Below are 11503 nucleotides of genomic sequence, written 5' to 3'. Positions count from 1 at the left end.
CATACCACATGGGATACCCCCATCCTCCCCACCCCCCTTTCCCTCCCCCTCCCTTCAAACCGGAACACACCCAGAGCCCTGGCCCATTCAAACCGGAGCAGAGCTTCCACCACAGGGGAGTGTACAGGTACGAGAAGTCCAGTCCTATCGGCAGGCGGTCCCCCGAGCGAGAATATCACCGTGATGATTACCGGAAGCGGGGCTATGGTGGCCGTGGCGACAGGCACCGTCTGGACATTCCTGGCGAGCGCAAGGACCGCGGCAGGAGCCCGGACAGGCACGGCCGGATTGAGGGCTGCAGGTACAGATCCGAGTATGACAGAGGACGGTCCCCTGGCAGCTCACGTCGGAGCCGCGATAGCAGCAGGTAAACGAAACTTAAGGCTTAAATGCACGTTGTGCTTCATGTTAATTTCTAGGGTTTAAAAAATGTTAGTTGTTTAAATTTGAGCCCTTCTGCCATTTTCTGGGTCCAATTGGCCCATTTAAAAAAAGAAATACAGTTTAAAAACAAATTTTTTCTCCGTGTAATCAATGTATTCACTGACAATTGTTCATTCCACATATTTTGAATGAAGTGGTTTCATAAAACTAAAATCAAGTAAAGCTACACATTCTTTGTCATAAAAATCAGGTTGAAGGATCAAAAACAAACCCTCAGAGGTTGTAACTCTTGCTTGAAGTTTCTCAATTTCTTGATTTTTGTGTGCGCATAGGGACCGCTACCGCCACCGCGAGAGTCGAAAATCCCCGTCACCTGACCGACACTACCGAAAGAGGCCTCGCAGGTATGCAGGATATGCTGGACTTGTCATCAATTGTATATCCGTATTTACTGTCGATGTCTCGACCTCGTATTGAACGTCATCCCCCCTCCACAGTCGCTCAACCAGCAGAAACAGGAAGCGCAGTCGCTGGGAGGAGGAGCGGGACCGCCGATCCGAGTCCTCGTCGGCCCCAAGCCGAGACCGCGGCCAATCCTTCGGCCGCGGCAGAGATTCCGAGGAGTGCGCCAGCGGTGGCGAGAGAGAGCCAGGAGAAGCCGAGCGGGACAAGGACCGAGGCGAGGATGAGGCAGAGGATGATGATTTGCTGAAGCCCGCCTGGATCCGTTGCACCCACGCTGAGAGCTTCTACTCCAACGACCCCATGGATCAAGTGGTATTTACTCAAAGTGTGACAATTCCGCTCGTCTCTGTGGCTTTGACTTCATGCACTTGTTTTCTTTCCCCTGGCAGGGAGATTCGACTGTTGTCGGCACGAGTAAACTGCGGGAACTCTATGAGCGCTTTGAAGAGGAGCTGGGAAAGCGGCAGGCGAGAGCCAAGGAGTCTCGACCCAAATGGGAGCCGCCGCAGACCAAACTGGACGAGGATCCCGGTATGGTTACTATCGAATAAACTAGTGATTGCCAAGCACGAATATCCCATGGAAAATTGGCCCTAAAATTATAATTTCATACAAATTATGTATCTGCGTTCATCTGTCTTTGCCAGTGATTTATAGCAACAGGCAGTACAATTAAACGCCCCTGCCAGAAGGTATAATTAACAGAACCACAGTTATTGATGTCACTCACTTGACCACACCCCTTAATTAATGGCACCCATCAACACACAAATAGATGTACGAGTTTGTGACTTGGCTAAATTACATTTTATTGAACCAGTTTCTTTCTTCACATGTTCACTTTTGTGTTTTATATTTAGATTTTACAATACAGCGGCATCATGTTTTTATTTTGTTTTGTTTTGTCCCCCCCCCCTCCAATGTTAACTTGAACTTGCGCATTTCAGGCGACAGCAGCAGCGAGTCGGAGTGCGAGTCGGACGAAGAGGGAAGTTCTTGCTCTAGCAGCTCCGACTCGGAGTTGTTTGACGTCATTGCCGAAATCAAGAGGAAGAAAGCGCATCCGGATCGACTTCACGAGGAGCTGTGGTACAACGACCCGGGACAGGTGGGCTCGTCCACGTCCTCGTCCTCCCCCTCAGTTCTGTCCCTTTGGCATTTCGGTGCGCATCTGATCTACCGAACGTTTTGCCTTCGTCCAGATGAACGATGGCCCCCTGTGCAAGTGCAGCGCCAAGGCCCGACGCACCGGCATTCGTCACAGCATCTACCCAGGGGAAGAGGTGCAAGGAACACCCCCCTCCACTCCCCCTCCCTTTCCCCATTATGCCATCTTCAGTGTGGCTCATCATAGCATCTTCATTATGGTCTTTCGTGCCTCAGCAAAAACAAGACAAAACAAAAAAAAAAATTAAATAGTGCAGTGATTGTCAAAGTGTTGTGGCTCCCTCTAGTGGTTGGCCAAAAATTACAATTGATCTATGAGGTGCAGGATGTTTTCAAAAAAAAAAAATGAAATAGTGCAGTGATTGTCAGTGTTTTGGCTCCCTCTAGTGGTTGGCAAAAAAAATACAATTCCTCCATGAGGTGCAGGATGTTTCTAAAATGGATACACTTTGAACTCACAGAGTGACTGATGTAGCAGCCTAGCACAAGTCACAATTGACCTCGTGATTTTCAAGGACTATTTGCCAAAGGAAAAAAAACAAACAAAAAAAAAAACAACGGTTGATTTTATTCAGTTTTGTATTGCCTTACTCGCTTGTGATTTTGGTCGGCTTGAACGTTGGGGATTTTGTGTTTTCCAGCCTGTCGAATCATGTCGGGGGCTCAACAACAACGCTGGAAAGTTGTTCCACTACCGGATAACCGTGTCTCCGCCCACCAACTTCCTGGTATCAACTCGATGTCAAAACACCCACATTTGCCAGCCCGCCGAGCATTGACATGATCGAGACTTGTGTGATGTTTGTTGCGTGAATTTTGCTCTTTCTGTGTCCTTGCCCCTGCGCTCGCGTTCCAGACGGACCGTCCCACTGTGATCGACTACGACGACCACGAGTATCTATTTGAGGGCTTCTCCGTTTTCTCCCACACTCGTCTCACCAGTGTAAGCGCACCCGTCACCACGGCACCGTAGAATCTCCGTGTACTCTTCTTCATGCTAACTTCAGCCGAGCTATTACAACTTCTGCTAACACATGCATGAGAGACCACAAATAATTTGCGTAATGCTTTATCATTTCTTGTATTAATCGTTTAAACTGTAAATAGATCCCAAACGAGACGAAACTCAGCTGCGACCCAATTTACAGTACACCACTCGTCAAGCAGTCACTTCAACATAGTTCCTTGTCGCCAAGATGTGCTGCCCTGCAGAGTCACAAATTCAACTGTTCACAGAATTTTTTTTTTTTTTTGGGGTTTGGGTCATGAATGTGCCCTGCTTTTTCTATAAGTGAGAGGTTTGATGTCGTTTTGTGGCATGTGAGGGAACTCAAAAAATATAAATGTGAATAGGTGGGCGAACAGTGTCGAACAGGGATGTGCAACATATGGTCCGTGGGCCACATGGTCCATTCCTATGATGTCATACATCCATTCATGAAGTCGCTTTTTTTCCTTTGACATTTATTTGTTCCTTAAAAAAGTATAATGTTCTTCTTTTTGAACAGTGAAAAGGTCAGTCCGAGCCGAGCGAGGTCATCCTGAGTATAACCAGGTGACGCAGAAGTTCATCACCTGCCGCGGTTTCCTGCCAATTTGAATGTTCAACCTTTTGGGTGCATATTTCTCGCAGCAGGGGTGTCCTGAGCATTAGCCGCGATTTCAGCTGGATCATTTCAGGCATTTCGCCTTTTAAAACCCGGGTTAAACGCTTCGTGGCAGCTCGGGGGATTAAAAAGCTCGGAGCAGCGGCGTTATTCGCCCCGCTGCTGGTTAGCGCCTTGGATGTGTCTCGCAGGTTAATCTCTCAAAGTGCCCCCGCTCGGACAGGAAAAGCGGGTGTAACGGGAAGATTAAAGCCACGGGGATCGGTCAGGCTTATCTGTTTAGTGATATTTGAGGTGTTGAAATGTCGAGTGTGAGCGTGAGACGTTCCACAGCGTCCCCGGGTCGCGCGCGGCGCTTTGCCAAAGTCGAGCTTTTTAATGAGTTCCCTTCGCAAAGCCGTCACCTCGGCCTCGTGCGGCGCTAATGAGTCAGCGCGTCCTTTTCTTCACGGCCTCCTCTGCTCCGTTCATCATCCCAGATTCCATTGTGCCGGGTGATCCGCTTCAACATAGATTACACCATCCACTTCATAGAGGAGATGGCGCCCGAGGTCAGTGCAAGCTCTTTTTTTTTATCTCGTCGGTTTTTTTTTTTTTGGTTTTGTTTTGTTTTTATCTGGAGTGTCTGAGCCGCTGAGCCACGCGTCTCCTCTCACACCTCGGCGCCTCCTGAGCCGAGGTGCTAATCCTTTTAGAAGATGCGAGAGGGATGATGGCGTCGATAAGGTGGCTTACGCGATAAAAGTTGGAACATCGCGTTGGCTGGCATAAAAGGCGGCCTTCATTGTGCGCCTACGCCGAGTGTTTCACGCTCATGCTGGTTTTCTCGTCTGCAGAACTACTGCGTCCAAGGCCTGGAGCTGTTCGCCTCCTTCCTTTTCCGGGACATTCTGGAGCTGTACGACTGGAACCTCGCAGGTATCTTGGAGTTCGGCCTCAAGATCAGGAAGTTGCTCCATGCTTCCCAGGCTGCGTTCCAAGAGCTGAATTATGCGAAGCAACACTTAAGATTGGCCCAAATGGCCGTAAAAATAACATCATATTTTTTAATGCATTTTTTACTCTACCTCTTCAAAAGTGACAATGACATAGGTGGTCAAAATGTATTTATTTTTTGACCTTCCGGGATTTGCTTTACTCCTAATACCAAACAAGCTTTGAACCAGTTTATCGCCCTGCATGTTTTTTTTTGAAGAACCTTCAAAGCAATACAGATTTTTTTTCTTGAGGAATCTTAAGCGTTGACAATGTCTTGCTGTCTTTGACCAGTCTCCAGGGGTCAGAAAAGATCCCAATATATCAACCAGATTGCTCAATTCACAATAGTGACCATTTTTAAATGCCCCACCCAAAAACTGTTTAAAAAAAAAAAAAGTCATCTTGACCAATTAAAAACAAAATAAAAAACAATTGATGAATCGCCCAGACCTAAAACCATGCCACAATGTGTAAAAGCTCCCCCAAATTGCTATCAAAACTCAAAATCCTTCTCGATAAAGTTTTTTAATGATTGCTTTCTAATCGCACATTTTTTTTTTTTTTTTTTTTTTTTTTTTGTTGCAATCTCGTCTCCAGGCCCAAATTGGGAGAATGTTGGCGGATGCCAGCGCTTCCACTTCATGCCTCGTTTTGTTCGATTCCTACCCGGTGAGTCGTGAATGTCACTACTTTGTCCACTTTTTTTTTTTTTTTTGGTCTTCCTCTGGTGGCCAGCAGGTTTCCAGGTGGGCTGGAATCTATCACCAGCTGATTTTGCGCGAGAGTCAGATACATCCTGGGCTTTCACTTGCCGGGCACACATCGATAGAGGGCCAATAAACACTGACAAGAATTCACGCTGACATTCAGAGAGACATTCTAAACAAACCTTTTGCACTGGTGTGCATCATTGCTTTGACCATTGCTGTATTTTATTTTATTTTTTTTTTTTCACACAATATTTCTGCTTGTCTTTTTAAGCAGAATTGACTGTTCAATGATTTACGACCAGTCTGGTCATCATTCAGTTCTTTATTTGAATCACAATTCCACAAGACGGATAACATACTCAAAATTATTAGTCGTTGCCCCAAACCTCAACCCTGTAAGGTACAGTAGATGTGCGAACCAATATTCCACCGTGCTGCCCAGCACATTTTCCATCTCAGTTGAATCTTGTTACTGGAAAGACCGCATCACCTCTTTTGCTCACTAGATGGCGCAGCTGCACTGCCACACATCTTTCCCCCGCTGACCGCTTGTTTTGGCAACGGAGCCACCTACCTGCCTTCCATCAATAAGCAATTTCAACCCCCCCTTCATTCACTCAGCTGGCCTTTCACACTTATATGCTTCTTTTTACAAAAAGCACAAGACTACTCCAATGCAGGGTTTGTGCGTTTGTGTGTGCGCACAGTGAGAGTGTGTGGGCATGCATTTATTAGCGTCCGAATGCATTTCCAGTTGCAAGTGCCGAGCGTGCGTGTCCATGTGCAAGCACACGATATGCAGGTCAATCAATGTTGCATAAGTGTCTGTTGAGCCCACTCTACTTGACCCACGTACGCACTCCTTTTCATTTAAGCATTCCCCTGCATTTTATTTGTTTGTGTTATGTGAGTGTGATCATCATGGGGTTGACATTGTGCTTGAACTCACTCATGTAGCCGCTTGTCAATGCGCTGAACATTTTTTTTTTGTTTTGTTTTTTTGGGGTGATGCTAAAGTGGCGAGCAGCAGCGTCAGCCTTCATTTGGAAAAGAAAGACATTTGAAGAAAAACCCTGTATGAAAATTTCTCAAATATTTCGCCTTGCTTTGTGGGAATTCGTTGTTTACTTTCAACAATTGAAATGCATATTTAATTTCATATTTGGTATGGGGTTGACATTGTGCTTGAACTCACTCATGTAGCTGCTTGTCAATGCGCTGAAAATTTTTTTTTGTTTTGTTTTTTTGGGGTGATGCTCAAGTGGCGAGCAAGTGGCGAGCAGCAGCGTCAGCCTTCATTTGGAAAAGAAAGACATTTGAAGAAAAACCCTGTATGAAAATTTCTCAAATATTTCGCCTTGCTTTGTGGGAATTCGTTGTTTACTTTCAACAAATGAAATGCATTTAATTTCATATTTGGTTAATGTCAAACATGAAAAAGTTTTTTTCGCCGTGATTTAGGCACCATCTGGATACTCACTTCCCGGTTCACAGTTTGCGACGTGACATTAAAATGTTAGAGTCAGGAATATACCACAATAGAGCATTGCCTGTATTGTTAACCGGCTGTATTGTTCAACCTGGAAGTGATTACCGGTGTTTGCATGATTTCCGTTGGGAGCCTTTCTTTTGAAATCCGACTCAGGTGACGTTGGAGCTGCTGTTGAACTCGTAGAGTCAGGAATATACCACAATAGAGCATTGCCTGTATTGTTAACCGGCTGTATTGTTCAACCTGGAAGTGATTACCGTGTTTGCATGATTTCCGTTGGGAGCATTTCTTTTGAAATCCTACTCAGGCGACGTTGGAGCTGCTGTTGAACTCAAGAGGTTCCTCTGTACGTTGACATGCACGCACACAGGCGGGTGAAGTAACAACAAACCATTGACGCGTTGCGGTTGCACAAGTGCACACACCCTCTTGTTCAGATGTGCTAGCAGGCTTTCTGTGCTAATTTGAAACTGTTCATTGAAGACTTTTTTTTCTGGGTTGTTTGGATGAATGGTAAAAATGTCGATTTCTCCTGGTCTTTTTTTTTTAATGTAATAAAAGACAGAGAATTTGAGCTGTTATATGTCCACTGTACTTGGATAAAAATAGCGTCGCGTTGTGTCTTTTCAACTTGTACCTCCAAAATCGCTTGTGTTGCGTTCGGCTTTAAGCTCATAGTTGTGCTTCTGCAGATGGTGGCAAGGAGGTGCTGTCCATGCACCAGGTGCTGCTCTACCTCCTGAGCAGCAGCAAGCCTTTGGTCCCTGAGGAGCAAATCGCCGATATGCTGCAGTGGGAGGAGCTGGCGTGGCAGAAGTATGCGGAAGAGTGCAAGGGCATGATCGTCACCAACCCGGGCTCGGTCAGTAAGGCTTTGTCTTGTCTCTGGCCATAGGACGCCAGTCCAAGGGCATCCGCAACCCGTCGTACCGTTTGTCCCGTTAGCCCGTGACACCGGCACATTGACCTCTTCTCCCCAAGGGCGTCGGTTGTCACTATCGTCATGCAGTACTCCCCCCGCTCCTCCCACTCCACACGCTAATGTCACCGTGGCGCTGGCTCACCTCTGTGTCGCACCAGCCTTTGAGGGGCCGTATAGTAATTTTGTCCGGGTGAAGGTGATGCGATGTCACGGCCGGCTTAAAACGTTGCATACCAACGACCTTTTGGCGAGCGTGACTTATTGAGTCAGCTCCTCCCCGAGGCAGCTCTGAATGGTCGGTGTCAGGGTTGGTGGCGGGGGGGGACGGGGGGGGGTTTCATCATCAAATCATGTTGAAACATTCGGCCGTCCCAGTTGATTCTATGAAGATATCACTTCCACTACATTATTCATCTATTTGTCAAAGTTACCAGGGTGATGTCCATCCATTTTCGGTCACGCGTGTCCTCATTAAGAGTTACAAGTGAATGAGATTTTCCGGGCCGGTTCATCCTGGGCGAAATTGTGACCATTAAAATTTGTCTCACTAGCATTCCCTTGAAAATTCAGCCCCGCCCCCCAAGCCAGTTTCACTTTCGACTTGAAATTTGGTAGGCATGTCTATCACGACCGGGCCCATAAAAGAAGTCTCAAGAAGCCCCGGCATGAAAAGCCACAGGAAGACTAACGTTTTCATTTGAGGCGGCCATTGTGTGGTGCCTTTGACCATTTCCAGGGTGTCTTCAGACAGGAACTTATCCTGAGTTAAATTCAAACCATGTATACTAGGCAAGTGGGCAATGCTAAACAAAAAAAATAAATAAATAAAGACAATTTTCCTCATGACAATTTGGTCTTCACACCACACAAACGCTTCTCTCTTCACCTGGGCTTCTCGTCTTCTTCCAGTGTCCAATTTTTGCAGGGTGACCTGGCGCTGACCCGGAAAATTCCATCAGAGCAGAGAGGCATGAAATCATAAATTACCGACTGATGCTATATTTATATCGGAGCAAAAGTATTGGGATACATTCCACCTGCGTGGAAGTGAAAAGAAATCGGCAATACTTGCTTGTCCATATATTGCATTTTCCCCTTCGTAGTTCTCAATATTCCTCAATCTCGATTGTTGTTCAGGATAGGATTAAGATAAGATAAGATATTCTTTATTTGTCCCACACTGGGGAAATTTACAGTCTACAGCAGCAAAATGGGGGGGGGGTAGAAAGAAGAAAAACAAAGTGTTATTGAAAAATAAATGTTTCAACTCTCTCTGAAACATTTATTTTTGTGCATGCAAACAACAACAACAAAAATTACTCTCACAACGTTGATAATGTATGTTAATGTGTGAAATAATCATCACGATATTCTTCTGACGCTGCTCCCGTCTTACTGCACGTATAGATCGGCATATATTTGCTCCATCAATGTTAGCGTACTCATTAGATAGACATGTCCTCTGCTGTGTTTGGCCAAGGTCTCATGTGATCGGGGGGGTTGGGTGGGAGTGGGGTGGTTAATCAGCTGTCAATCAAAGGGTAGTGGTTATTAGTAGCATTCACATTGTGGACGTGCAAGGGCACTGCGTTGGATGAGCGGCATGGTTCCAGGAATTATCCCTGGTGATGTTTGCATCAGAGGTGAACTTAACGGCTGGAGCAAGTAATGCGAAAGTCGAAAGCCTTATCCTTCAGATTTCAAGTGAGCTGCAAGATACCGACGAGAATCAAGTTGAGTTTTCAGGCAAGTCAAGTCGTTAACAACAACAATAATAATAAAAAAAAGAAACCACGCAATCCCGTTTTTTCTCTTCCTTTGTGTGGCGTGAACGCAACTATTGCAAGGTGAGCGGCGGGCCTCCAGCCATCTGCCGCAGAGTTCCTCACGCCGCGTAGGCTGCGGTCACTTCGTGTGACCTCGCCAAAGGTGCAACAGGCTACCTGAGGACGCTTCTCCCGCTTTCGAGCGTCGGCGGGTCCGCTCGCCACTCTGCGTGCCGTGTGGCGAATGATTGAACGATGGTGCCCGGTCGCCGAGCTGGTTTACACCCCTAACACGTGTTGTCGCTCCCCAGAAACCGAGTTCGGTGCGGATCGACCAGCTGGACCGGGAGCAGTTCAACCCAGACGTCATCACTTTCCCCATCATCGTTCATTTTGGAATACGGCCCGCCCAGCTCAGCTATGCCGGAGACCCTCAGTAAGTTGCTTTGTACGTGCTAAGCGGCTGTTTAACTTGACTGATGATTGCGGACGTGAATATTCCAAAGACATTTTTGCCTGCTTTGTATTTGCTTGATATGAGTACAAGTTATCACACAGCACAATAAGGCAGGCTCAGCGGTGTACTTTGTGTTTTTTGTTTGTTTCACATTTAGTGTACTATGTCATTATGACTCTACCACTGCATTTCTTGCAGGCAAGTTACAACTTAAGTCCAAATTCGGCTTGTCTCGCCGCCATAGGAACGTAACTCTGAACTAAGGACCCTCAGTGCCCGCTAATGAAAAAAAACAAAACAAAACTGGAAGAGCCTGCGGTGAACAGTTGCTCTATGGACTTAAAATTGACAGAACATGCAATTTGTTGAATATGAGAGGGAAGAGTGTCAACTCAGATGCCAATTCCTCAAAATCAAATCCTCTTAAAGCCATTTATTTTTGAAGGGCAGCGATAAAAGATGGGTTTGAAATTTGACAAATTGTCGATCAAAATACTCTCCTGCTTGGTGTAAACGGACCTGAAGGTGATTCTTCCAGTAATTCAGGATCATCATTTCACGGAAACTGAGAAACAATGTGGTCGGACCCAAGATAAATGTCACCCAGCTCCTTTTAGCTTTTTTGCCTCCCTTGTTCCCACTCCTCCTTATTCAGCGACGGTCTCCCATGACGCCGGGCGCTATCAGAAGGTGGAGAGTTTGCGGAAGGCAAAGTGCGGGCAGACTGATAGATTAGAGAAGGGAATAGATGGCGGTAAGGACGAGCGGCGTGACATTTTCGCATGCGTCGTCACGGGTGCCGTTTTCCTCTGTCGGGTGGCTCCGCCACGGGAGCCCGCGCGGTTTAATTCCTGAACATAGTGATGCTGCGTACACGACACAGGGCACGCAGGTGGGAATAGTGTATTGTGCTGCTGCATAATTAACAAAAGCGATGTCGAAGATCATCTGAGCTGCTCTCCCTTAGGAGTTGTGATGCCAAAAAGTTGTGCGAGTTGATCTGTATAAAGCGATGTCGAAGATCATCTGAGCTGCTCTCCCTGAGGATTTGTGATGCCAAAAAGTTGTGTGAGTTGATATGTATTGGCTTTTCAAGGAGACAATTCATAATTTAAAACGTTTCCCTCTTGCCTTCACAGCATGTACAATATGTGACATTTTTTCATCTAAATACTGCAAAAGATCAATGATAGATTTGTATCGACTGAATATTTATCACTTGTGTCTCAACAAGCATTCCTATTCACATCTATAGACAATTTAGTGCGGCTGACATGGAATGTGAGAGGAAAAAAAAAACCCTTGTAGGAGTTGGGATTCTAACCCTGAATGTCAGGTCAGTGCGGAAGACATGTTAACCAGTAGTCCACCGTGCTGCCCAGTGTGGCTAACATGGAATGTGAGAGGAAAAAAAAAAACCCTTGTAGGAGCTGGGATTCTAACCCTGAATGTCAGGTCAGTGGGGCAGACATGTTAACCAGTATTCCACCGTGCTGCCCGTTTTCTAGAATATGTCTTTAATTCTAATGAACACAATTTCTCCTCTTTGGGCACC

At 46.2% G+C, this 11503-nt stretch overlaps 1 protein-coding gene across 1 annotated transcript in view; it reads left to right on the top strand.

Moving 5' to 3' along the window:
* Positions 1-6: 6 nt before the first annotated feature.
* drosha (drosha ribonuclease III) overlaps positions 7-11503 on the top strand; it is a 68493-nt gene continuing 56996 nt past the window's right edge. The window contains exons 1-13 of the mRNA XM_019874362.1: positions 7-367; positions 717-788; positions 882-1161; positions 1239-1380; positions 1797-1957; positions 2052-2132; positions 2658-2744; positions 2873-2959; positions 4103-4174; positions 4460-4541; positions 5199-5270; positions 7496-7665; positions 9803-9927. Of these exons, the coding sequence (XP_019729921.1) occupies positions 9-367; positions 717-788; positions 882-1161; positions 1239-1380; positions 1797-1957; positions 2052-2132; positions 2658-2744; positions 2873-2959; positions 4103-4174; positions 4460-4541; positions 5199-5270; positions 7496-7665; positions 9803-9927 (1790 nt within the window). The 5' untranslated portion in view covers positions 7-8. The remainder of the gene's footprint in view (positions 368-716; positions 789-881; positions 1162-1238; positions 1381-1796; positions 1958-2051; positions 2133-2657; positions 2745-2872; positions 2960-4102; positions 4175-4459; positions 4542-5198; positions 5271-7495; positions 7666-9802; positions 9928-11503) is intronic.

This window comes from Hippocampus comes, unplaced genomic scaffold, assembly GCF_001891065.2.
Source record: "Hippocampus comes isolate QL1 unplaced genomic scaffold, H_comes_QL1_v1.1 scaffold25, whole genome shotgun sequence".
In the NCBI taxonomy this organism is placed as follows: Eukaryota; Metazoa; Chordata; class Actinopteri; order Syngnathiformes; family Syngnathidae; genus Hippocampus; species Hippocampus comes.
The sequence above is the reverse complement of the archived record's forward strand: the minus strand, read 5'-3'. Positions and strand labels throughout refer to the sequence as shown.